The 23310-nt window shown below is 42.8% G+C and overlaps 1 protein-coding gene across 2 annotated transcripts in view; it reads left to right on the forward strand.

Annotated features, from left to right (window-relative positions):
* The window catches only part of Dgkk (diacylglycerol kinase kappa), a 108459-nt gene extending 89307 nt beyond the window's left edge, over positions 1-19152 (forward strand). Inside the window, exons 16-28 of one of the 2 annotated variants that reach the window (XM_050160975.1) lie at positions 1679-1786; positions 2237-2333; positions 3775-3882; positions 5824-5920; positions 6189-6296; positions 6950-7063; positions 7395-7529; positions 8614-8774; positions 9522-9663; positions 11224-11310; positions 14939-15049; positions 17546-17673; positions 18565-19152. In XM_050160975.1, the coding sequence (XP_050016932.1) occupies positions 1679-1786; positions 2237-2333; positions 3775-3882; positions 5824-5920; positions 6189-6296; positions 6950-7063; positions 7395-7529; positions 8614-8774; positions 9522-9663; positions 11224-11310; positions 14939-15049; positions 17546-17673; positions 18565-18640 (1472 nt within the window). In that variant the 3' untranslated portion in view covers positions 18641-19152. Of the gene's footprint in view, positions 1-1678; positions 1787-2236; positions 2334-3774; positions 3883-5823; positions 5921-6188; positions 6297-6949; positions 7064-7394; positions 7530-8613; positions 8775-9521; positions 9664-11223; positions 11311-14938; positions 15050-17545; positions 17674-18560 lie in introns of both variants that reach the window. The other variant, XM_050160974.1, reaches the window with a different exon arrangement.
* Positions 19153-23310: the final 4158 nt, after the last annotated feature.

Below are 23310 nucleotides of genomic sequence, written 5' to 3' on the forward strand. Positions count from 1 at the left end.
AAATAAAGAAAATGCTGTGAGATAAATTACATTCTAACTGAGCTGTTAGAATTAAGCAGAAGTCCCCCCAGAACACAGAATTCTTTCCTGCTAGCCTTTGGTGTTTATCCGTGGCACCTTCCCCTGCCTTGGTACCTTTAGAAGAAACTTTAGCGATGTTTCTAAGAATAGACAGCTCCCCTTTGTACTGTTAAATGATGTGGGATTCCCCTCTGTATGCTGCGAATACCATTGTTAATAAAGAAGCTGCTTTGGGCCTATTGCAGCACAGAATAGGACAAGGAAAAAATTCCAAGCAGATAGAAGAGGAGAGAGTAGGCCGAGTCAGGGAGACACCATGTAGCCACCAGAGGAGGCAGACGCTGGATGGAAGGCCACAACCACGTGGCAATACACAGATTAATAGAAATGGGTTAATTTCAGTTATAAGAGTTAGCCAGAAATATGCTTAAACTATTGGCCAAGTGGTGTTGTAGTTAATACAGTTTCTGTGTAATTATTTCGGGTCTGGGCGGCCGGAATGAACAAGAAACCTCTGCCAACAGTGGAATAATTAAATAATCTTTTTCTGTTTCTATAGTTAGTCTTCAGGGATTAAACAATCATTTTGTCTCTCTTTCTGTAGTAATGAAGATCAAATTAGTTTGACTTGCCCATGGCTCTGTCATAACCCATCTTTACATGTTCCCTCAATACATGTTACATAAAGACTTGGCAGTAAGGTAGTGAATGAACATGTGAGCTTTGGCACGAGCTGAACACATGGGCTGTACCACATATGGGCTCAACACAGGCTGAACCCATGTGCTGTGCCACACATGAGCTGATGAAAAAGATAGTAACCTCTCAAATGTCCTGGGGTAGTGGGGTGAGACATTTGAACCAAGAGCACTGGGCCAGGAAGATGGCTCAGCGCAGAGTATACTCACTGTGCACAGCTAACAACCTGAGCTTGAATCCCCAGAACCCATGTAAAAGCAGGATGTGGTAACAGACACATCTGTAAAGTCAGTGTGCCTCTATGGGGGAAATGGGAAGAAGAGACAGGAGAATCACTGGAAGCTTGCGGGCTAGTGGGCTAGCAGCAATAAACAACAGGAGCTATCTTATCTCAAGAAAGGTGGAAAATGAGAACGGATTCTGACGTTGTCTCTGACTTCCACATGTATGTTGTGGAATGCAAGTGCCTGCACACACACACACACACACACACATCATACACATACACCATGCATACACACATTTCACATACACATGCGTACACGTGCATAGCATAGTCCTAGAGGTTCGAGTCTGCACAGATGGCATGTGAGAATATATGCTAACAAAATGAAGGTAGCCAGGGATAGTGACTTCCACCCAGGTGTGGAAAACATCGCACCCCTCCCAAGCATCTACTCACAACTATTATGTGCTGTGGGGATGACAGAAACAGAGTAACAGAGAAAACAGAATGTTCTAGCATGGATCTTAAGAGACTTGGAAATGACGCCATAAAGAGTGTGTGAGCAGAACAGGCATCATGATGGAAAACGGGAGAGGAGTCTAAGGAGTCTACCTACATAGCAAAGGTCCAGAAACTGTTGGATAAATGGGACCAGTCTCCCTCCATCTTTTCATCTCCACTTCCTTCCCTCCCTCTTTCCCTCCATTTCTTCCTTCTGCTTTTCCTCGATAGTTCTGGATGAAGAAAGCAGACAGTCCTTATCAGTGAAGAACTTCACATCGAGTTTCTACCTGGGAGAAGATGACTCAGAGGAGTTCAGTCAGATGAGCCCACGACACCGTAAGGATCTTGGTTCTCCCATTCTAGCCTTTGCTGCTGCCTGCTTTCCAGGGAAGAAATCTGTTTGCATGCATCTGACTTTATATGTGAGCCCACTCTGTACTGGGGAGTCTTCACTCTTGTCTACAAACTCCGCACTGGGTCACACCAGCACCCACAGCAGTGATCATGTTAGACACTTGGAAACTAGCGTTCTGAGGAGAGCTGTGATGTGAATTAGTTTTTACTGCCAGGCAGCCAGCGCCTCAGCTTTACCCTCTCCTCAGTGAAAGTCCCTCTCCTTCTAAAAGGATCTGAGGGGCCTCTGTGGTGTGAGAACACTGAGACATTTATTTAGATAGAAACCATGACGCTTGACTCGAACCCACCTGGGGAAGCATAACTAGTTACAAGTGGGGAGAAAGGCTATTTGTCTGCATCTGTCTCCAAGGTGATGTTTCTCCTGTTTAGGTTCTTACTGTAGCATCTTATCATCTGTGCTGTCTCTCCAAAGCGAAGACCTCAAAAAACTTGACTTAGAACACTTACATTTTACACCTGAAACGATGTAAGTATGCAAGTGAATGACCTTTGAATGGCTTTTCTGTCTCTCTGGCTGGTAACACAGTCTCACCATATCCAGAGTCGAATTCTGATTCTACTTAACTAATTGTGTGACCTACCCAATTCAAATGGAATGAAAATAATTACTGGACTCTGCACATAAGCTTCTTCTATTTGTTGCCACTAAACGTGAAAAGTACTTGCACTGAGCTGTGGAGTTGATACTCACACATAAGTGCTGTAGGCATTAGCAGTTACTGTCATTATAAACACATAGCATGTTAGTTATTCAGAGGACTTACTTTCTCAGTGTTACTTTTACCTGTAAATGGTTGAAGGTACCAAAAACTGGTCATGTAGGGGACTGGATCAAAAATCCAAGGACACTTTTTCCCCCAGTCCTACCTCTCCAACAGAGCTCCGCAGCCAAATTCTACCACACTTAGGAAACCCTAATTTCTCACTGTGGTCAAGTGAGGTGAAACTGATGTACGTTTTGTGATTCCTTTAAATCCCCCTATGCTCGAACAGCCAAACTGTACCCTTTTCAGTTTCTCAAAAGAAGGACACACACAGCAAACGTTCCTTAAATAGTTTATTTACGAAAACAATTCTATCCCGGTGTCTGACAGTCTCCTCCCCAAATCCTTCATCTCATCATTCATGTTTGAGGGCTCATGGGTCTGCCTTGTGGGTTGGATAAGCAGTGCCCTGGCCAATGTGTAACACCAGCTGTGCAAAAGGACTGACTGATTTATTCCTGGTGTAAGCCCTCCCACCATGGCCTCATCCAAGCAACGGAGATGTCTTTGAGTACAACATTGGGAATAAGTATGCACAGCTTTCATGGGATGATGCCAACTAGTTCTAGAATATTCTAGTGCTGCTATTGACACCCTAGATGAACACAAGAGACTGGAAACTGCCTGTTTCACTGTTGCTGTCCCTCCTTTACCAGACTTTTCTCTCAAATGTGAGACATTTTCTGGTGAGAAAGTGCCACAGTGGAGTCAGGCATCCCTGAGAATAGTCACGTAGACTAATGTATACTCATCAAAATACATTCGCAAGTAAGACACACAAAAAATAGTTATGGGAATGTGGAAAAACAGGACTCATATCTGAGGGCTACAAATGTAAATAAGATTGCAAATTTTGCTTCCTTAATGTGAGCCATATCCCTCTAAAGCTTCCAGACTAAGGGACATTTTCCAGTTCTGGGACATGTCCCAGTTCTAAGGGGTGTTCTCCCTTAGAACTAACAAGTTACTCTTGGACACAGAAAGACTCCCTATATACTTTTCATGAACTGTATGGCTTGTACCCAGTGGAGGAGACCTTCCCTTGGTGGTGATTTTTTTTGTCATGCAGATGAAGTCTGATGCTTGTAGCCGTAGTATTTCTTTCCTGTTTTAGTGTCTGCCTTCTTCCCTGTCCAATTTCAGACGCTTCAAAGAAAAGTGTGTCATGAACAACTACTTTGGAATTGGACTAGACGCAAAAATTTCTCTGGAGTTCAATACCAAAAGAGAGGAACACCCAGGAGAATACAAGTAAGGGGAAGAGACTCAGCTCTCTGTATAAATACATACAATCATGATACAATATGTATTCCTACATCGAACAAGCAATGAAAAGACTGAGGTCCTTGGGAAATAAATGCATTGGTCTCAAGACTACCCTAGTGCAGACAGTGTATCCTGAAGGCTGGGTGCTCTGTGATAATCACCCTGCCATCATACATCCGTACTTCCATTCAGTAGTTCACCCATGGAGATTTCTGTGTAAATATAGCTACCTCTATTACTGTTGTTGAGAATAGATTGCATTGAACTTTATGGTGTTTCTAAGAGATTAACTGAGTCCTTGTAGGGGGCTCCAGATCTATTTTTACTTGACAGGGCTTCACAGTATCTAATATACTTCTATTGCTTCTTGGTATTCCAGATTGGGCCCTTTGGACCCACTGATTAGTATTGCCCTACCTGGCACCTTCTGGTAGTTTTATCCTACAGATATCCCTTAAGGCAGCTTCACAGTTCTTATAAATGTGTAAGTTAAAAGGACTACCCCAAGCCTGCATGGGACTGGCCTAGCCCCTCTGCATATATGTGACAATTGTGTAGCTTGGTCTTCACTGGGAGCATGGGCTGTCTCTGACTCTTTTGCTGGCTTTTGGGGACCTATTCCTCATACTGGGTTGCATTACCCAGTCTTAATACAAGGCAAGGTGCCTAGTCTAACTGCAACTTAAGATACCATGGTTGGTTGATATCCATGGGAGGCTTGCCTTTTCTGAATAGAAACAGAGAAATGAATGAGGGGTAGAGGGGAGGCGGGAGTGGGAAGAGAGGAGAGAGGGAAAACTGGTTGGGATATAAAAACAAACAAACAAGTAAATATTTTTAAAAAGGACCATCCCACCCCTGCCACTGCCGCTGCCATTAGAATCTCTTTCTCAGAAAAAAGCCTGGGATGTGAACAAAGTATGTTACCAGATATGTGATTTACAAAGTTTATTAGTATCCTTTCATTTTCTTAGGGGTAACTTTTTAAGTATAAAAATTTTGAATTTACAAGGGCTAGTTATTTTTTTTCTTTATGGACCATGTCTTTGGTATACTAATCTAACTCACGCTCTGAAAGTGTTTTCTTCCAAAATTTTATTGCTTTGGCTCTTACTTTTAAGTCTGTGATGTATTTTGAGTTATGATTATTTGGGAGACGAATGGTGTGAGCTAATGCTCTAAATTCATCCTTTTGCATCTTTAGTCAGTGTTCTGTTGCTGCCACGACCAAGGTGGCTCTTACATAAGGAAGCATTTAATTGGGGCCTTGCTTACAGTTTCAGAATTTTAGTTCATTATCATCCTGTCAGGGAGCATGGTGCTGAAGAAGTAGCTGAGAGTTCGGTATCCTGATCCACAGGCCAAACGAAAGAGAGAAACACTGGCCTGGGTGTGGGTTTTTGAAAACATCAAAGCCTACCTACCCGCCCTCCCCCACACACCGTGATACACTTCTTCCAACAAGGCCACATCTCCTCTAACAAGGCCACACCTGCTAATCTTTCTAAACCTATCAAAGTGTTCCACCCCCATCCCTAAGCATTCAAATATGTGAGCCTATGGGTGGCATTCTTAGTCAAACCACTGTAGACACCTCATTTATCAAAGTATCACAATTTTTCAAAAAGTTACCATTTTCCCAATCAATTGTGTTACCTATACATACATTAGAACATTGGCAACCTACCAGAGAGGATAAAAAAGTGAAGTGTGTCCCAGAAGAATTGGTTGGAGAGGAGAATAAAGGGTGACTATAACAGAAATTCATTGGTGCATGTATGAATTTCTCAAAGAATACATTTAAAGTATAATTTAAAAAACAAAAGGCACTTGAAAAATACGGCGTTTTCCCTTCCTGTCTTTCCCTACCCACTGACCTATCTATCATCCACCTCTGACTGTCTTTTTCTACTCCTCTCTCTGTAGCAGCCGCATTAAGAACAAAATATGGTATGGTATTCTGGGAAGCAAGGAACTGCTGCAGCGCTCTTACAGGAAGCTGGAAGAACGAATACAGCTGGAGGTTAGTAGAAAAGGGCCTGTTTCCTGGGCACGGAGAAAGGAAACCATGTGACCTCAGAAATCACCTTTCCACTATATCTTTGGTTCTTCTCAAATTAAACTCTGGGAGCCTCACTGACAGCCAAGGCGACAAGGCACGGGGTTTGATTTCTGTCATAGATAAGAAAAGGATAGTATGAAGAGAAGCCCAAGCTCCTCCGCATCTCTGTAAAGGATCGTTGTGCTGGTATCTGAAAAGTCAGGCAATAAGAGCAACTCTTCTCTTTCAGTGTGACGGAGAACCCATCTCCTTGCCAAACCTTCAAGGCCTTGTAGTGCTCAATATTTCCAGCTATGCTGGAGGTGTGAACTTCTGGGGAAGCACCAGAGCAACCACGGTGAGTGTGCGATGAGGAACGGGGTGGGAAGGAGACTTGACTCTCCTAAGTTGTCTCAGAAAGGATTACTGGACTGGCTAGAATGCACGTAGACAGTGGGGGAAGATGAGATAGGCTTTGAGTCCGTATTAGCAGTGTCTGTAGGTTCAGCTTTTTAAAACAGTTGCCATTCCAGAGCACGAGAATCAACCAGGAACCTCAGAATTATGTCACGTGATCTCTGGGTTTTGACTTTCCCTTTACTAAGGCCCAAAAGACACTCAGAAGATTACCCCCAGAGGCCATGTTCTTCATCCCTTAATGTCAGTAAAACCATCTCCTGGGAAGCGAGCCATGAGCTCTTTGCTCTGAGTTCATCTTAGAAGTTCAGGAAACTGACAGGAGTGGCCTTGGAGATTCATGATGCTGGACTGGACAGGGAAGGAATTGGCTAATTTGTGATCTCCACAGGAGCGCACATGTATTGCAAGCACAATTCCTGTTTCCAGCCTTGGCTTCCTCACGTTATTTTTCCCCTTTAATATAATTTTCTCACTTCTTCATGTACTAGATATACTAGGCAAAGTTTTACCAGTAGTCCTCAAAGCACATTTATTTATTATAGACAAAGTATGGATTCTTGGGAGAATTGTGACAGGATTCTTCCTCCCTAGGAATATGAGGCCCCTGCGATGGACGATGGGAAGCTAGAGGTGGTGGCAGTCTTTGGTTCTATGCAGATGGCCGTGTCTCGTCTCGTCAACATGAATCATCATCGAATCACTCAGGTAAGTGAAGGTTGGGCGGATGAAAAGGGGAGGAAATGTCTCGCTTCAGCCCAAGGATGTGCGGTGAGCCTAGCAATCACCTGGATGTAGGAGTTCCTGGGGAGTGGAAGTAGGCAATCTATTAGACAGTTAGGTGGTGAAGATAGAGATGGCAGGGACCAAAAGCACAAAAGGCTCATAGGTAATACATGATCCATCTCCCTGGAATGATCTGATTCATAGATTCTGCCAGTGTCTCTTCAAATAAACACTCACACTGTGACCAATAACAGATTAGCCCACAGTACTTTCCTCATTTTTCCTTTTTGTCCTCTCTCTCCTTTTCTGGTAGTGCCATGAGGTGATGATAACTATTATTGGTGAAGAAGGTATCCCTGTGCAGGTGGATGGGGAAGCCTGGATTCAGAAGCCAGGCATTATCAAGATTAAATACAAGAATTCTGCCCAGATGTTGATGAGAGATCGGGTAAGCGGAAAGTTCTACTTGAGCGCCTACATTGCCTCCTCCACAGCTACCACATTCTAGGCAAGAATTCCCCAAGGGAGCTCTGTGTGCCTTCCTTATCAGGCACCTTGAGTGACGGTTAGAAGTGCATACTCCTAGGTCCCACACCAAACTCTCTGAACTGAATGGAAAGAGGGGACTCCTGAGAGCTAGCATTTATAAACAAGCTCCCTGAGACATTTTTACTAATGTAAAAAGTTGCAAGACACTATCTGTCTCTCAACAAGGTTGTCCTTGTAGTCCTGCACTGCGCAGAAAACTAAAGACCCATGGTGGTGGAGAAGGCTACTCTCTCAATAACAGTTCCTTCATTGAATATGTTCTCTTTGAGCTTCATAAGATTCCTTAATATTGCGTTTAGAGATGTCACCCATTTCTTCTAAATAAAAAACTACAGTGATAGAAAATATATCATTATTGATCACTTGTTCAAACTTTGGGGTTATCTTTTGAATTGTGAACATAAATATATCAGTAGTAGGGAGGGAATACCTACCTAATAAAATGCCAATATGGTGCTGGGCACATTGCATCTATTGTCTGACGTAGGTCCTCCCAAAACCCCTATAAGGAAGATGAAATTCCTTCCATGTTGAGAGCTTAAATACCTTATGCATAGTCACATACCTAGTAAATAAAAAACAATAGGATTGAAAAAAAATTGTATTTCTGAATCTAAATCCCATCACAACATAATATATACCTTTGGAAAAGAATGAAACCAAAAAGGTGTTCTTCTGTCTTATCCATCACCATGTTCTCATAGCTTCTAGAAGGCAAATATTTTGCTTCATTCAAGACTGGTGTCTCACTAGCCAGTATACTAACAATAAAAACTAAACTGCCTTACAAAGAAGATACACTGACTAAAAAGACAAGGTGTATAAATAGGTGCGTAAGGTGAATGGATAGGTATGTCTTCACTTCTCTTTCCCACCTATGTATACCCCATGATACCTACAGAATGCCATACTCATTGACAAATCTGCCACATGTCCTCAAAGCTACAACAATCATTATGCTTTGCCTTTACATTCGTCTCTAGGACTTTGAGAACTCAATGAAAACGTGGGAATGTAAGCATTCTGAAATCCAATCTATCCCACTACCCCACCTGGACTTCCAGGAATCTCAAGATAGCCTCTCTGATAGCGAGTATGCTCAGGTGCAGCACTTGGCTCGGCATGCAGAAAACCTCATTAGCAGGTAAGAGAACTAAACTTAAAACAGGGCTGGGAAACCTAAACATGGATAGGGAGACACAGTCCGTTGGTGTCTACTGACTACTGGGGCATTTAGCCTCAGAAAGAAATCTAAGTGTTTACAATTAGGGCCCTGACAGGCTGTGCAAGAAGTATTCTTTGTGATTAACAATAAGGCAGTTTTCACACTCCACATTCAAGCCAGAGGTGAATTTTTATTTCCCTCTGCTTTCCAAGACCCAGCAGGAATAAGGATGTTTATTCTGGGCCAGTAAAATGGTTCAGGAAATGAGGTGCTTCTCATCAAGCCTAGCCATCTATGTTTGATCCTTAGGGCCCCACATGATAGAAACAGAGATAGAGCCAACTCCTGCAACTTACACACACACAGACACACACTGGCATGCATGTGCAAATATACACAAACAAACAAAAGTTTGCTCTTGCCCTTAACTATCAGAAAGACCTTGAAGTTTCAGCAAGAGTCAGGCACGCTCCTTTATTTTAATTTCTCACTCTAATCAATCTAGCACTCTCTAAATCCAAGTTAAACAGGAACAAAGGTGACTACTTAGAGAAGATCAGCAACATCTCCTTCAGCTGATACCTAATGAAGAACAGAAATAGCAAGAGGGAAGAAAGAGTTCAAATCCAGTACCCAGGGTTTTTGTTTCGATTCTTATCCCAATCTGCCAGCTCCTCACACCATAAATCCAAAGCGACAAGCTCATCTGCTTTTGCTCTCTTACAGACTTACTGACCTGAGCAAGGTCCACCAGCATGTGTCTGTCCTCATGGATTCTGTGAATGCCAGTGCTAATATCCTGAACGATGTCTTCTATAGCCATGACAGTGCCAATGAGGCGGGTGCAGCTTCCTGTATTCCCATTGAGGTAAGGAGGGAAAAGAAGCGAATGAAATAAAGAAGCCAAACTTTCAAGGAAAAGGGGCTAAAAGGAAAGTGAAACAAAATTAAATTAAATGAGATTAAATGAGGAACAGGTGCGAGTGATAGGGTAGAAAACTGATGGGTAAAGTAGATAGGGATTGGGACTGTGGATTCCTAGGTGAAGTGCTTGTGCCGTGCAAGCATGAATAGCTGAATTATACCCCAAGCGCCCACAGTAACAGTCAGGCACGGCAGCGTGCATCTTAATCCCTCTACCTGAAGCAGAGACGGAAGGGTCTTGGAGGCTCCCTAGCCAGTCAGACTAGTCATATCAGTGAGTTCCAGCCCCAGGGGCAGACCCTGTCTCAAAAATGTAAGGTGGACGGTAATTGAGAAACACATCTCACACCCATCTCTGGCTTCTACCGGAACACACACACACACACACACACACACATGCACATACACATGTAACCACACAAAAATTGAAAAATAAAGTGATATGCTGGATAAGAATGCGGGCAGTCCTTGGATTGTTCCAAGGCCAAGGTGGCTGCTGGGGAAATGCCATGACAAATTTTATCATTTTGAGAAACAGTATTGTTCCTGGTAGCTAGCCCCAACATCAGACTCAAAGTGGAATAGTTAATAAATGGAAAGAAGCGTAGTCTTGGACCTTCCTAATGCCAGTTGACTCCCTGTATAATCATCTAAAGTTATACCTGTCATCGGAACCCAAGATCCAAGATGCTTTTAATTCCCTTTTGACGGGTCCAGATTAGACATTTACTATTAAATGTGCCATCCTATGCCAATACTCACTGCCATAAGATTTGGGTGTTTCTTTTAAAATGTAACTTTAGGTTTGGAGATGTACCTTAGTGACAGAGAATGGCCTTGAATATGGTCCCTGGTATATGTAAATATATACATACACACAGAGACAAACAGGCACACACACACACACACAGGAGGGGCAGGGAAGGAAGGAGGGGAGGAAAGGATGGAGAGAGACGTCGGGAGATGGAGGGAGAAGGGAGATGAAGAAGATGAGTAGAACTTCATTAAGAAGTAAAAATACAATAGGATCAGGATGTGTTCAAATATGAGTTAACTTTATTTTAGGCCGGGTCCTAGTCAAAGGAGGTCCAAAGGCTGTGAGTTTCAAGAAGAGATGTGTATGGTTAGATTTATTTCTGCGTGCCATGGGAAAGACACTTTTAACCTAGGGACAAGTCTCCTGATTTGCAAATTTCCCTCTGGTTTGCAAATTCCCTATTTTCCTGTTGCCCACTGCACACAATCAGTGACTCCCACTTTGCAGGACACAGCAATAGAGCTACATTGTTGACAGTTGACCATTGACAGCTGGGGTCAGTTCGGATTGGTTGGTGCTCATGCTGGGCCAGCTGTGCTGAATTTTTAATATGATGTTTCCACCTCCAGGCGTGTCCTGCTGGTCTGCTCCTACCTTCCCGTGGAGAAGCCAGCTGCATGCTCACTAACTGGCTCCTCTCTATCTTGTCCTTTCCCTTCCGCTCCTTTTCCTCTCTTCTCCTCTCAGACTCTAAGCAGAAACGATGCAGTAGATGTTGTATTTGGTCTAAAAGGGCTCTACGATGACACCAAAGCTTTCCTGGATGAAAACTTGGTGAGTGCAGCGGGCTGGAGCATGGGAGGGAAAACATCTCTTTTGAATATGGCCACATTCTGTATTGGTTTCCGTGGTGCTAGAGGCTTATGATCATTGTAAGTAGGTGATTGCCTGGTGATTCCAGTCATCCTGGTCGTGATAGCTGTCCTCCAGTATTTGTTACCTGAATGTGTTACTGTTTGTGTTATGGCAACCCATGGGGACTACCATATTTTAGATGAAATCGGTCAGTGTCTCCTGGGGAAAGACTAGGCCCACCAGATTCAGGGTGCTCTCATTCTACCTGGTAAAGCTTCAAGTGAGAAGAGTGAGCTCAGAGATGCTCTTCTCTCAGGTCTATAAGTGTCACCTTCTCCATGGAGAAAGTAGCAGGAAGTAGGGAAAGTTCTGAGGGCTGTGAGCTCAAATACAAATTAGCTACCTACCGTATTATCTCCCTAAGGCTGCCATGGGTAAGTACCAAGTACTATATGACTTTAAATAACAGAATCTTACTATCTCATCATTCTGGAAATTCTAACATTCAAACCCAAATTGTAAGCAGGCTCATGATCCCTCTAAAAGCCCTAGAGGAAACTTTCTTTGCTTTTTCTTAGCTCTGGCCATTTGTTTCTGGCAATCATTGTTGATCCTTAACTTATAAACACTCCACTCTTGTCTTGTTTTGCATCTTCAATGTCTCTGTCTTCACATGGCCATATTCTTCCAGGGTCACTGATAGTGATGGACTAAGGCCTGCCCTGTCTAGTATGACCTCAAATTAATAGGGAGTTATAAATTCAATGACTACCATTTCACATAAGTATGCATTCTGAAGTAGTAGAGAATAGGATTTTAATGTATCTCTTGAGAAGAACACAACACAACCCACAACATTAGCAGTGTAGCTATACCTCTTTGCATTCGTTTCCCCTATCTCCAAGATAGGAATTAGAACCCCTACCTTTACAGTTTGTTTAGAGGATTTATATAAACAACAAAGTATTGTACCTTAACTGCCTACCAGTACTCGGTACATAACTGTGGCTCAAAAGATGGACTGGGGGTATGAACTATGACTCTGAGGACGGCATTAGCCACATGTTTCTCATAATGTTATGTTCATGCACGGGCACAGTGGGACGGTACTCTGATAAAATCCACTGCTCATAACTGTCCCACTTTGATGTTGTCCCTGAGGCAGGTGTTGTACTTGCTTTTGATCTAATTAAAGTTTAATTTGAAGAAGAGCTTCTGGGTTGAAATTGCAAGAAGACCCACTGCCTCTTTCCCTTACATATCTAATTGTCACACTGCCTCAGAAGCAGAATGGCTAAAACACTCAGACCACATCGTTCCATCATCTGGGCCCCAAGCCTAGGGGCTTTTAGCTTCGGACAATTTCAATTGGAATTCTGAACTCAATGTCATCCTCAATTCCATCATCAGTAAATATGGGAAGTTGGCCTCTTGTAGCTACTTAGGCTTTCTTGAAGCTCATAGATTGAAAATTGAGCCATGTTAGGAAACAGCCTAACTTGAACATACTCTACCATGAGTTCTCAGAAGGCTTCCTTTATATGGGACCTTTGAGGTTCCACATCTGTGTGCACATCAAAATGAGGGTAGCAGGGACAATGCACAGTATGACCGTGCATCTCTAGGAAGGCTGTCACGGACATGCGATGGGTACAAATCATGTTTCATTTGGAGATTATTCCTCCTATTGAGAAGGTATGGCAGTAAAAAAGAGTAATTTCAGCAGAGGAGCTGTATTAGCTTCCCATTGCTGTAATGAACACCCAAGATAATCAATATCCAAAGAGAAAGCTTTGTTTTGGCTCAACCACGATGGTTTGCTCCTTTGCTTTCAGGCTATGGCAAGGCAGCACATTGTGGTGAAAACCATGTGGTCGATTAAAGCTGCTCAGCTCATGGCTAGGAATGAAAAGGGGTGACTAAGGCCCCACTGTTTCTCTCAAAAGCATGGTCACAATGACCAGAATACTTCTGACTGGGATACACTTCTTAAATGCTCCACCACCTCAGCAGTCTGAGACTTAAGCCTATAACACCTGGACCTTTAGAGAACATTCTAGGTAAACTGTAATAGGGATATTGCTTTAAAAAAATGATGTGAATCCCACTCAGTAATTCCCACTTCCCTTATTTGGCATGTGTTTGGCACATCCATCTGAGTCATGCTGTATTGTCTTAAGTTGTAGGGATGGACAAATTATTTGTTAGTGTTGATTTGTAACCTCCCATTCCACTCTCTGCCCATCCAGTTGCCACACGTTTCTGGCACTAGCTATTGCTACAGCAGTAAGCATCCCATAAATAGAAAGGGACCCCAACAGACATGCCAAACTGGAAGTAGAGTGCATGGTAGAGATGAGTGGTGAGTCCTGGTTGGATTGCTGTGTGCTTTCAAGGCTATGCACACCAGTGTGCTTCCATGTGTCCAGACTATTCCCTGGTGAAATAGGAATGGTCTCCCTGTACTGCTGATTTAGAACGTGGAGGTGCTCGCCAAAGAATCTTATGTCTCCCATGCACCACACAGAGTTTATCTTCTGTATGCTGGGAGGTTATTATCAGTAACCATTTAGGTTTTGATTTTTAAACATACAGGGCAAGCTGTCTGCAAACATGTTTCTTTTTTATTTTTTTTGGAAACATGTTTCTTATTTATTTATTTATTTGCAAACATGTTTCTTAATCGTGGAAATAACTAGAAGCTCCAGAACAACCTAGAGAGGCAGACCCTTTACCTGGAAGGGAGAAGTTGAGGCATTCTTTCCCTAACCTTCTCACCTTGATTTACAAACTTTTAAATTATAGTGTATAATAACTATTCCCTCTTGCATCCGGATATTCTACATACCCTGCAGGACAGTATTGTATAAACGGGAGGCTACTAAGTTAGGCAGATTCTGTCTAGCCCTGGAATCCTTTTTTTTTTTAAACTAATTTAGCCTCTCAAATATTACATCCCAACCATGGTTTCCCCTTCCTCCTCTTCTTGTCGCTCTCCGTTCCCCTTCCTCTCCTCCTCCATTTCCCTTGAGAAAAGGGCAGGCCTCCCAGGGCTATCCACCAAACATTTGTCATGTAATCTTGAACGCTAAACTTCTTTGATTATGCTTTCTTACCTATGAAATAAAAAAAAAAAAAAGCATCCCTTGTAAGGTATTGCGAGACTATTGGGGAGAGTAAGAGGAATTATGTATTCACAGTACCTGATATACACAGTTGCTCAGAACTTAGTGGTAGCTCTTACTTAGGAGGATGCTGATATGGCTTCAGAGACTGGAAGTCAAGAGTGGAACTCTTGTTGTAGACATTAAGCTCAAGCAGAAATCACGGTGCTAATTCATGCTGGAGAAAAGACCTTCACTTGTGAAACCGAGCATGCCCAGCTCCAAAGAGACCTCTGCCATCTGACTATTTCCTGGGTCTTCTTGTTGAAAAGAGAGCTGTCGAAAGCTAGTATTATTTTTGATCAGTAAACAATCTGATTGTAGGCCAAATGAGCTATAATTTGTCAGCATTCTAAGTGTGTTGTTACCTGCATGGACTCATAGTGGAGTCGAAGGCAAAGTGCTAAGAAATGTGCACTCACTGTTCTCCCTGTCCATGCCAGCTGAGAGATGCTATGGATGAGGCCACCCTAAAAACTGTCCTGGATGCCATGAATACGGAGCTGCAAAGGACATTAACAATTGACTGGTTGGGTCAAATCCTTCTTTCAGAGGTGGGTATCCTGGGGAATGGGACTTTCTGGTTTAAAGTCATAGTATGGGGTCAGTAGATGGGACGGATGTCGCAGAGCCCATCCTGATGCAGCGACCTTTAGCTTCCGCATTAATGAACCATCCTCTCTCCATACCCTCACCATTAATGGACAGAACAAGGCAGCAAAAATGAACAAGGAGGTGACCATGGAAAAATAACCAGGAAGAAGACCATTCTAAAGCAAGAAAAAAAAAAAAACAGATAAAGCTCATGTTGCTGTCTAGGCTACACGTTCTCCTTGCTCAGTGTCTGCTGCCAGAACTAAACCGTATCTGGTACATACTAGCATAGACACACCAGGTGTTTGTGGATAGCTGTTGTAAATGGTTGATATCTAGGCCGCACTGGTAGTTGAGTCTTCCAAACACCTCATCTTCCTGTTGCTACCTGACCCCCATTGCATCTCACATTTAATATGTGGCATAAAAGGAAAATCAAACATTGCAACCGATATAATATAGTTTCAGAGATGCTGTCAATTTTGGACTACTTTGAGTACTCTTTTAAGATTGGAAACTTTCATATTCACTCATAAACCAAATATCCCAAAGATGGCCACCTATAACAAAGTAAAGTATTTCCTTCATGATCTGACAGAGATTGTCTCAAAAATTTTTCACTGTAAAAATATTCATCCCAAATTTTAGGATCCCTGCCTGCCTTCTCACATCTGTTTTTTTGAATCCAAATGCCAGGCATGTTTGGGATGGTGCAGATGCAAGGCCACTATTTCAGAAGGAAATTCATATGCAAATTCAAGTCTAAAACAATGGTTCTCAACCTGTGGGTCGAGGCCACAGAACCCATTAGAAAACACAGGTGTTCACATTATGATTCATCGCAGTAGCAAAATTACAGTTCATGAAGTAGCAAAGAAATATTTTTATGGTTGGGGTCACCATAAACTGAGAAAACTACTTTTAAGGGTCACAGCATTAGGAAGGCTGAGAACCACTCATTATCTTAAAAGGTTTACCAATCTTTGGTGAATACAAGGCCTGGTGTAACTCAGGTTTTTATCAGTAACTTTCTGGGGAAGGAAGACAGTCTGTTAGACAATAAGAAAAGCAAATTCTCACTCTTCTTTCCGTTACTACCTGCCTCCATTAATTCCCATTAAGCTCCCGAGCTAAGCAAACTCACTGGATAGTGAGAGAAATGGGGCAAATTCAGCCTGTACCCTGGGGTCCCGGTTCCCATGTGACTCTTCCTCACCCGGGACAGAAAGCAAAGCCCTGGAGAAAGGAAGCAGACTGAACAGAAGCCAAGGAGATGTTGCTCACACTAAATACCCTTACCTTGAGATTACAGAAGGTTCAGACCCACTTTTCTGGGGGAGATCAGGACAAGAGTCAATTATTGATCTTTTCAAGACTCTAACTGAGGGTAAGGGCCTGTGCTCATTCTTGAAGCTGTTTATACAGGGCAGTTCTGGATGTCAGGGTATACAGCTGGGAGCAGCATTAGAGAAGCAAGGGAGTCAGTGCAGGAAGAGGAGGAAGATAAATTTGGACTCTTCCCCCGATGGAAGGTACTGGAGGCATAACTAATCCTCAAAGGAAGATGACTCCAAAACCTCTTTCTTGTAATGTGTTTGGCTAGATTTTCTGGCAATAAATCAACTTCAGGATCGTCTTGCTAGCAACAGAAGTAAAATAAGAATGCTTTTACATAAACAAGATAGAAGTTGGAGAATGAACTGGAATTACAGAGCCTGTGTTGTCTGCACAAATGAACTCACATTCAAAATTAGTAAGTTTGTTTAGAGAATCCTTTGCATCCCAGCCAAGAAAACAGGTCGCCTGTGAGGCAGTGTCTTCCCTATATGAGGAGGCTGGGCTGAGGGACAAATAGGGGCTCTCAGCTAGAGGTGGGAAAAATGGGAGACATTTCCTAATTTGTAAAGAACTGTCATACAAGCAACAGTGACCTCAACAATCCAGGTGACCTCACATACAAAGGTCAAACTCTGAACCTATGCTTTTTTGTTTTTTTTCCTTTCTTTTTTTTTCTCAACAAACTTGGAAGAGTGTACATCTTTGTTTGCTTCCTCCTCCTCCTCCTCCTCCTCCTCTTCCTCCTCCACCGCCTTCTCCACCGCCTTCTCCTCCCCTACCCCTGTTTGCACAACCATGCCTTAACTCTGAGTACTTGCTGCTTGCTGATTTTCTAATCCAGAAATGATAGTATTCATTTTCCAGGTTGTTTTGAGTTTGTGTAAGGAGCATTTATTGATATATCCAGAAAGGCAGAGGGCCCAGAGTGGGCGCTTGCAGAAGCTCAATCTCTTTATTAGGACGTATGAATAGTGAGGAGGGACAGCTCTCCTACCTGAGCTGAGAGGAGCTTTGCCTGCTTTCCGAATTCCTCTTTCTCCATCACACTAGAGAGCCCATAGCAATGCTTTCAGAAGGTCACCTAACATTCTGATCTGACTCTTGCTATGCTTTCCCAGGCGCACTCTTCTGACCGCAGAAGTCTATATCGCAGGTTGAAAGACAGATTCCCTAGGTTGGGGAAGAAGAAACGAGAAGGGGGAGAAAAGTCGAAATCAAAGCCAAGACTCCCTGGTTTTCTCAGTAAGTCAATCACACACACGTAGAGGGCATGAACGACAGCTTGGATACCTCCAAGAGACCTGAAAGTACCCTCAGAAGTGTTCATGGGTGTGTCAGAGAGGGAGGCTCTGGGAAGAAGCCAGTATTAGATAATGCCAAGTAAGTTAGAGAATGAGATGGATTCTGGCTAGTAAGGGGTGAACCTGAGAACGAATGGTGCTGTGTGGGCTGGAAAGGGAAAACCGCATTCAGACTGCTTGACCCATTCATGCCTAACATCCCTAAGATGTTAGGGAAAGGTTTTTGCCCTGTCAAAAATCCCTTCTCCCTGCTAGAGTCCCTGGATATGCAAATCTCCTACTATATAAATTTTGTTTTGATGCCATTCTATTTATTACTGGCCTGAAGTACTGTGACTGGGAAAGGACCATGAAAAGAAATGTGAATGGGACTCAAAAGAAGACTCTACGAGAATTGTTGGTTGTCCCAATTCTGATGTGCTTAGGCAACATGGAAGCTTCAAAAATATAGCATTAGCAGACATGTGAAAACAGTTTTAGTTTTAATGAATAGGATTATTTTTTCTGATGTCAAGAGAAAATCTTTTGGACCTAACTATATCTTTTCTTGGGTATGGTCCAACTGGTTTGATTCCTTAAGAATCTGACAATTGGAAATCTCTGGTATGAGTGCATAGTAGTGCCATAGATAATCGGTTCTAAGAATTAATCCTATTTGCATTTAGTTTGTATGGTCTCCAGTGGCTTCCTCTTTGATTCAGAGATGGTAGCTACAGTAGGAACAAACTAGTATGTCTCCTACTATTCTGCCCCCTCTCGGGCATGAACATCTATGCATTTGGCAAAGTACTAACTTCATTATTTCTCTTACCTCCCCCCTTTGGCTCTGAAGGCAGGTTCTGGCATCGCAGAAATCGTGGCAATGAAGCAGAAAATGATGACTCTTCAACACCTTCAAGTTCTCAGCTATAGTCCTTGAAAACTGGAAGAACTCTCAACAGAGAATTTTACTAAAAACTCTCAAAACCTCAAGAAAGACTGAACTATATTATATCAGAACAAAAATGAGCACCACCAAGAAAGACCCTCCAAATCCTTATACTAATATATTTTCCCTGGACTTAATCAGATCTCCTTAGAGGGTTATATTTTTCTTGTTGGCCAAAGATTCTTGTTCCGAGTTGTTTTGTTCAGTTCTCCTTCTCTTTGTGTACCTTGAGTAACCACAGTTTATTAGGGATAGATTCTTTGTGAACAACCTGGGACCGATAAGTATTGTGGTAGTACACCTCTTTAGAAAGTGTTGGAATGGGTTTCTTTCACTAGCAGAGAAACTCCTGACACCAAGGAATGAAATGAGTAACCAACTCTCAGAAAGATGAAGGGGCGGGGCATTCAGGCTTGGTTGTGTTTCTCCTCCAATCCCTGCCAAATGCAAATGGAAATTTCAAAAGATGGCTCCTAGTTGGCTCAAGAAGATGAGAACACGGTCCTGGAGGCTTGTCCATTTGTATGTTAAAATGATCATGTGAACATTTTCTTGTAGATATGAACCTCTCCTTTTTCCTCTCCTCTCCTCTCCTCTCCTCTCCTCTCCTCTCCTCTCCTCTCCTCTCCTCTCCTCTCCTCTCCTCCCCTCCCCTCCCCTCTCCTCCCCTTCCCTCCCCTTCCCTCCCCTTCCCTCTCCTTTTCACCACTCCTCTTTCCTTTTATTTTCTCTCCTTTCTTCTTCTCTTCCTCACTAACCTTCCATCCCATCTTGTTTCCCCTCTCTCCCCTTCTTCTCCTCTTTCCCCATAGACTCTTCATGTTTTCCCATGTGTACATATATGTCTTCGCACATGTCGAGGTGGTGCTCTCGTGGCTGGGTGGGCCCACTGGTTGGAACTCACCCCTCATGGCAACCATACCTTTACCTTTACCTTGATCCTAGCCTGCATGCCTCCATGGAGTGCTTGCCTGCATTCTCACTGGATTTTTTAACTAAATGTTTTGCCGTTGTGCCGCAGTATAGATTATATACAGAGACATAAAGATGTAAATATATATATATATATTTTTAGGAACTGAAAATACAACTCGACCTAAGTGACCCTCTAATTTATTGTGATAGCCCAGTAATCCTTCCCCTTCCCTATTACCCTACACAAATACACAGCTCTACCAACTGCCCTAGTTCTTGGTAGAGCTTCTAAACTTTTGGTGCATTTGTAGTGTCTTTGAAGTAGCTGGAGTCTACAGATAGCCCAGCTAATTCTGACATCCACTTAAAATACAGAGCCAGGTCACAGAAAGGGAACAAAAACACCAACGCCCTGCAGAGGGGCCAAGCTGGCATGCTGCCATTTTCTCTGTTTCTCCTGGCTCTGTATCAGCAACTTCCCAAGTTTTAATGCCCTCTTCCCCAGTAAAAATAATTTCAAAGAGTCCCACCCTTTAGATATCTAAGTTAGGGCCTACTAACCCACCATAGCCTGTGCCCTTCCCTATAAGCTTAATTTGAATCTTTTTAAGTGTACAATCTCGGTTAGGTAAATCTAATGAAAGTCCAGTGCTCAGAGAGAATGTCTCGGGCCTGCCGCTCATCCCCACCCTCAAGTCATACCTTTTGGAAAGTGTCCCTTTCCACTTCTCAAGAAAAAAAATCCAGACAACTGCCCTCTTCTCACTGCTCAGTCAAACTTAGTGTGCTCAATTAATCTGACTCAGTCCAATGGCTGGTTCACTGAGGTGCACAATCCAGAGGCCGATCACTGGTTCTCAACTTTGTAGAATTCCACCAGCCGAACCCTCTTAAACCAGCTGCCTGTGTTCCACCTCTTCAAGGGTGAGAAAAAGAGACTAACAACGGGGTATTCCCCCCAATGTCTGATAGCTTTGCCAAACAAAACTGTCCTAGCTATACAGCTAGAGAAGAAACTCAATGGGAAAAGATGACAGCAAACATTTCAAACTTAAATATCAGAATGTGTAATATGATGACAGTGTATATATTTAAGTGGAGAGTGCAGTTGCAATGTCTTTGGTTTTCTCTTATCACTTTCTTCGAAGGAGGAGTTATCAGATCAAACCACCAAGGTCATTGTTCTCCTTCGCAGCAGGAACTAATGCCTGTGCGAGAGCACACTCACACAGTTGGGAACAGTGTTGAATTTTCTCAGAAAAGTCTTTACCAAAATGGATCATTTGTAAATAAGCAAATTTAAAGAAACAGAAGGAAATCTTGGGAAACAGTAGCCTTACCTTGGTAATGACTAAGCAGGGCTATGTCTTGTAATTATTTTGATCACAAGTGATAGTCAAACATAATAGGAATCCATCTGTGCTTATTTTGCTGAAGTGCTGTAGGTATTTGCGTACTGTGAAGCTGCTGTTGCTCTGTTGTACCATCTGAAGTCCCGCTCATTTCCCACCCGGTCCTCTCATTTGAGTCAGAATAACATTGAAGGACACCTATAGGATGGGGACTAGAAGCAAATGTGGAGCAAAACTGATAAGCTAACGAGGAAGTGTGGCTTCTTAAAATGTTCCAGATACCATCAAAATTGTTTATTACTAATTGTTTCCTGAAAAGGAAGCTGGTATACTAAGAACTTGTTCACACATCTACTTGGAAACAAAAGAAGAGAGCTCTCTCTCTGTCTCCCTCTCCCATTCTCTCTCTCTCTCTCTCTCTCTCTCTCTCTCTCTCTCTCTCTCTCTCTCCTCTCCCTCCCCCCCTCTCTCTCTCTCTCTCCCCCCCTCTCCCTCCCTCTCTCTCCCACTCTCTCTCGCTCTCTCTCTCTCTCTCTCTCTCTCTCTCTCTCTCTCTCTCTCTCTCTCTCTCTCTTCCTTAGCCCTTGAGAACATGGGCTCCTTTCAGGATTTCATTGTTAACTATTTGAAGTAATACAGTTGCTCAGGTGGTGGGACCCGACACCAAGTATCCACCACAGTTATGTACAGAAATCATTAAGAATCAAAGCTCTGGGGTTTGATTGTATCTTTGGTATCACTGTCTGTAGAATTGATTGAGTGTCTAATTCTTGGCCAGAAGGACAGCAGGAAAGGAAAAATCTGAATAGAGTTAAGTTGTCACCAACTTCTGGCATCGATACTGTAAGAGGCCTAAAGCTATCCATCAAAGTCCTCTACTACACCCAAAGGGCAAGGGAAGGATATTTTCAGCATACTAAAGGTTGACCAGAAGAAACAACTGGGGATCAACATCATATTCCCTTTGGACACAGTAGAATTTTAGTTGTATAACAGACAGAAAGTAATACCAAAGACATCAGACACCTATAGTATGGGGACTAGAAGCAAATGTCTTTTTTTGCTTCTGAAGAAGAAAAGACATCAGACACCATTCACATCTTTCCACTGCATAAGGGACTTGATTGGCTATCTGGTTTGTGGAGTTGCATTTGTTTGCTAATCTGTAACACATTGTTGTTTACTATTTTATGTTCTGTGTTTTCTCAGAGGCCCTGCAAATAGTAGCAGGGCGAGGGCCTGGTCAAAGGAGGAAGCTGGAATAGTCATGGAATAACAGAAAAGAAAACACAAAAGGAAAAGACCCACAAAGCGTGCCTATTCCTCTTAGCCCTCCTCATCAAATGGAACACCAGTCCTCAAAGTCAATTCAGTGATTGCTTCTTAAAGTGTTTTAATAAATGGATAAATATCGACAATACCTACATCTCATCATTTCTTTCGACAGGGTAGGGGAGCGGTTGGATGGGACTTGATGTGAGTTAGTGGACTGGGGTGGTCCTTCAAGCTCTCCATAGGTCACCCACAGGTACCAGTGGAAGGAAAGACCAGGCAACAAAACACAAATCAAGACTGGCACTAAAGGTGCTGCTGAAACTGGTTATAAAACCTAGCTGCAAAGTAGCATATTTCTATGGGAAAATACGGGTTGCCATTATTGCTCTAGATGCCACTTCAATGTGATACACAGACAGATCTCAGGAAAGTCAGGTAGTGGAGGGGCAGAGTAAGATGAAGGAGTATACCCTAGGCTGCTATAAAGAAGTCAAAGACAGCTTGAAAGCACTTTAAAATGCAGTGTGCTCTCCTAACACAAACAATAAATGCTTCTCTCCCCTCCAAAGGTGTTTAAAGTTGCAAGGATTCTCTTCAGAACCACAACTGAAAATAGTGTAGGGTCACTGAGATGGAACAGCAGGTGAAGGGGCTTGCTGCCATGTCTGATGATCTGAGTTCAGTCTCTAGAACACACATGACTCCCATATGTTATCCTCTGATCAGACACATGCGCTGCACCATGTACACACACACACACACACACACACACTGTAATAAAAATGCTTTAATTCCTGGCACATAGTTGCAGTCATCTTGTGAATTCAGATGTTAATTACATTCACTGCACAGGCAACTAGGGATATAGCAGACCAGGATTTTACATAAAGTAAGGGTAAGAATTCAAGTCATAAATCCTTAACTGGCCAAATGCTAAAAATGATTGTTCATTTGGAGACAATGCATTTTTAACAGGACCACATTTCAGGCTATCCTTATATATATATAAAAAAAAAAAACTCCTGGGCTTTGCGGGTGGGTGGTAAACTGTTCTGCTGTGGAGGATATAGCAGGCTGGACCCTGTGATCCATATTAAGACTTTTGTTTTGCA

Source organism: Alexandromys fortis, unplaced genomic scaffold, assembly GCF_014885135.2.
Source record: "Alexandromys fortis isolate MF-2015 unplaced genomic scaffold, M_Fortis_MF-2015_v1.1 scaffold_83, whole genome shotgun sequence".
Classification (NCBI taxonomy): Eukaryota; Metazoa; Chordata; class Mammalia; order Rodentia; family Cricetidae; genus Alexandromys; species Alexandromys fortis.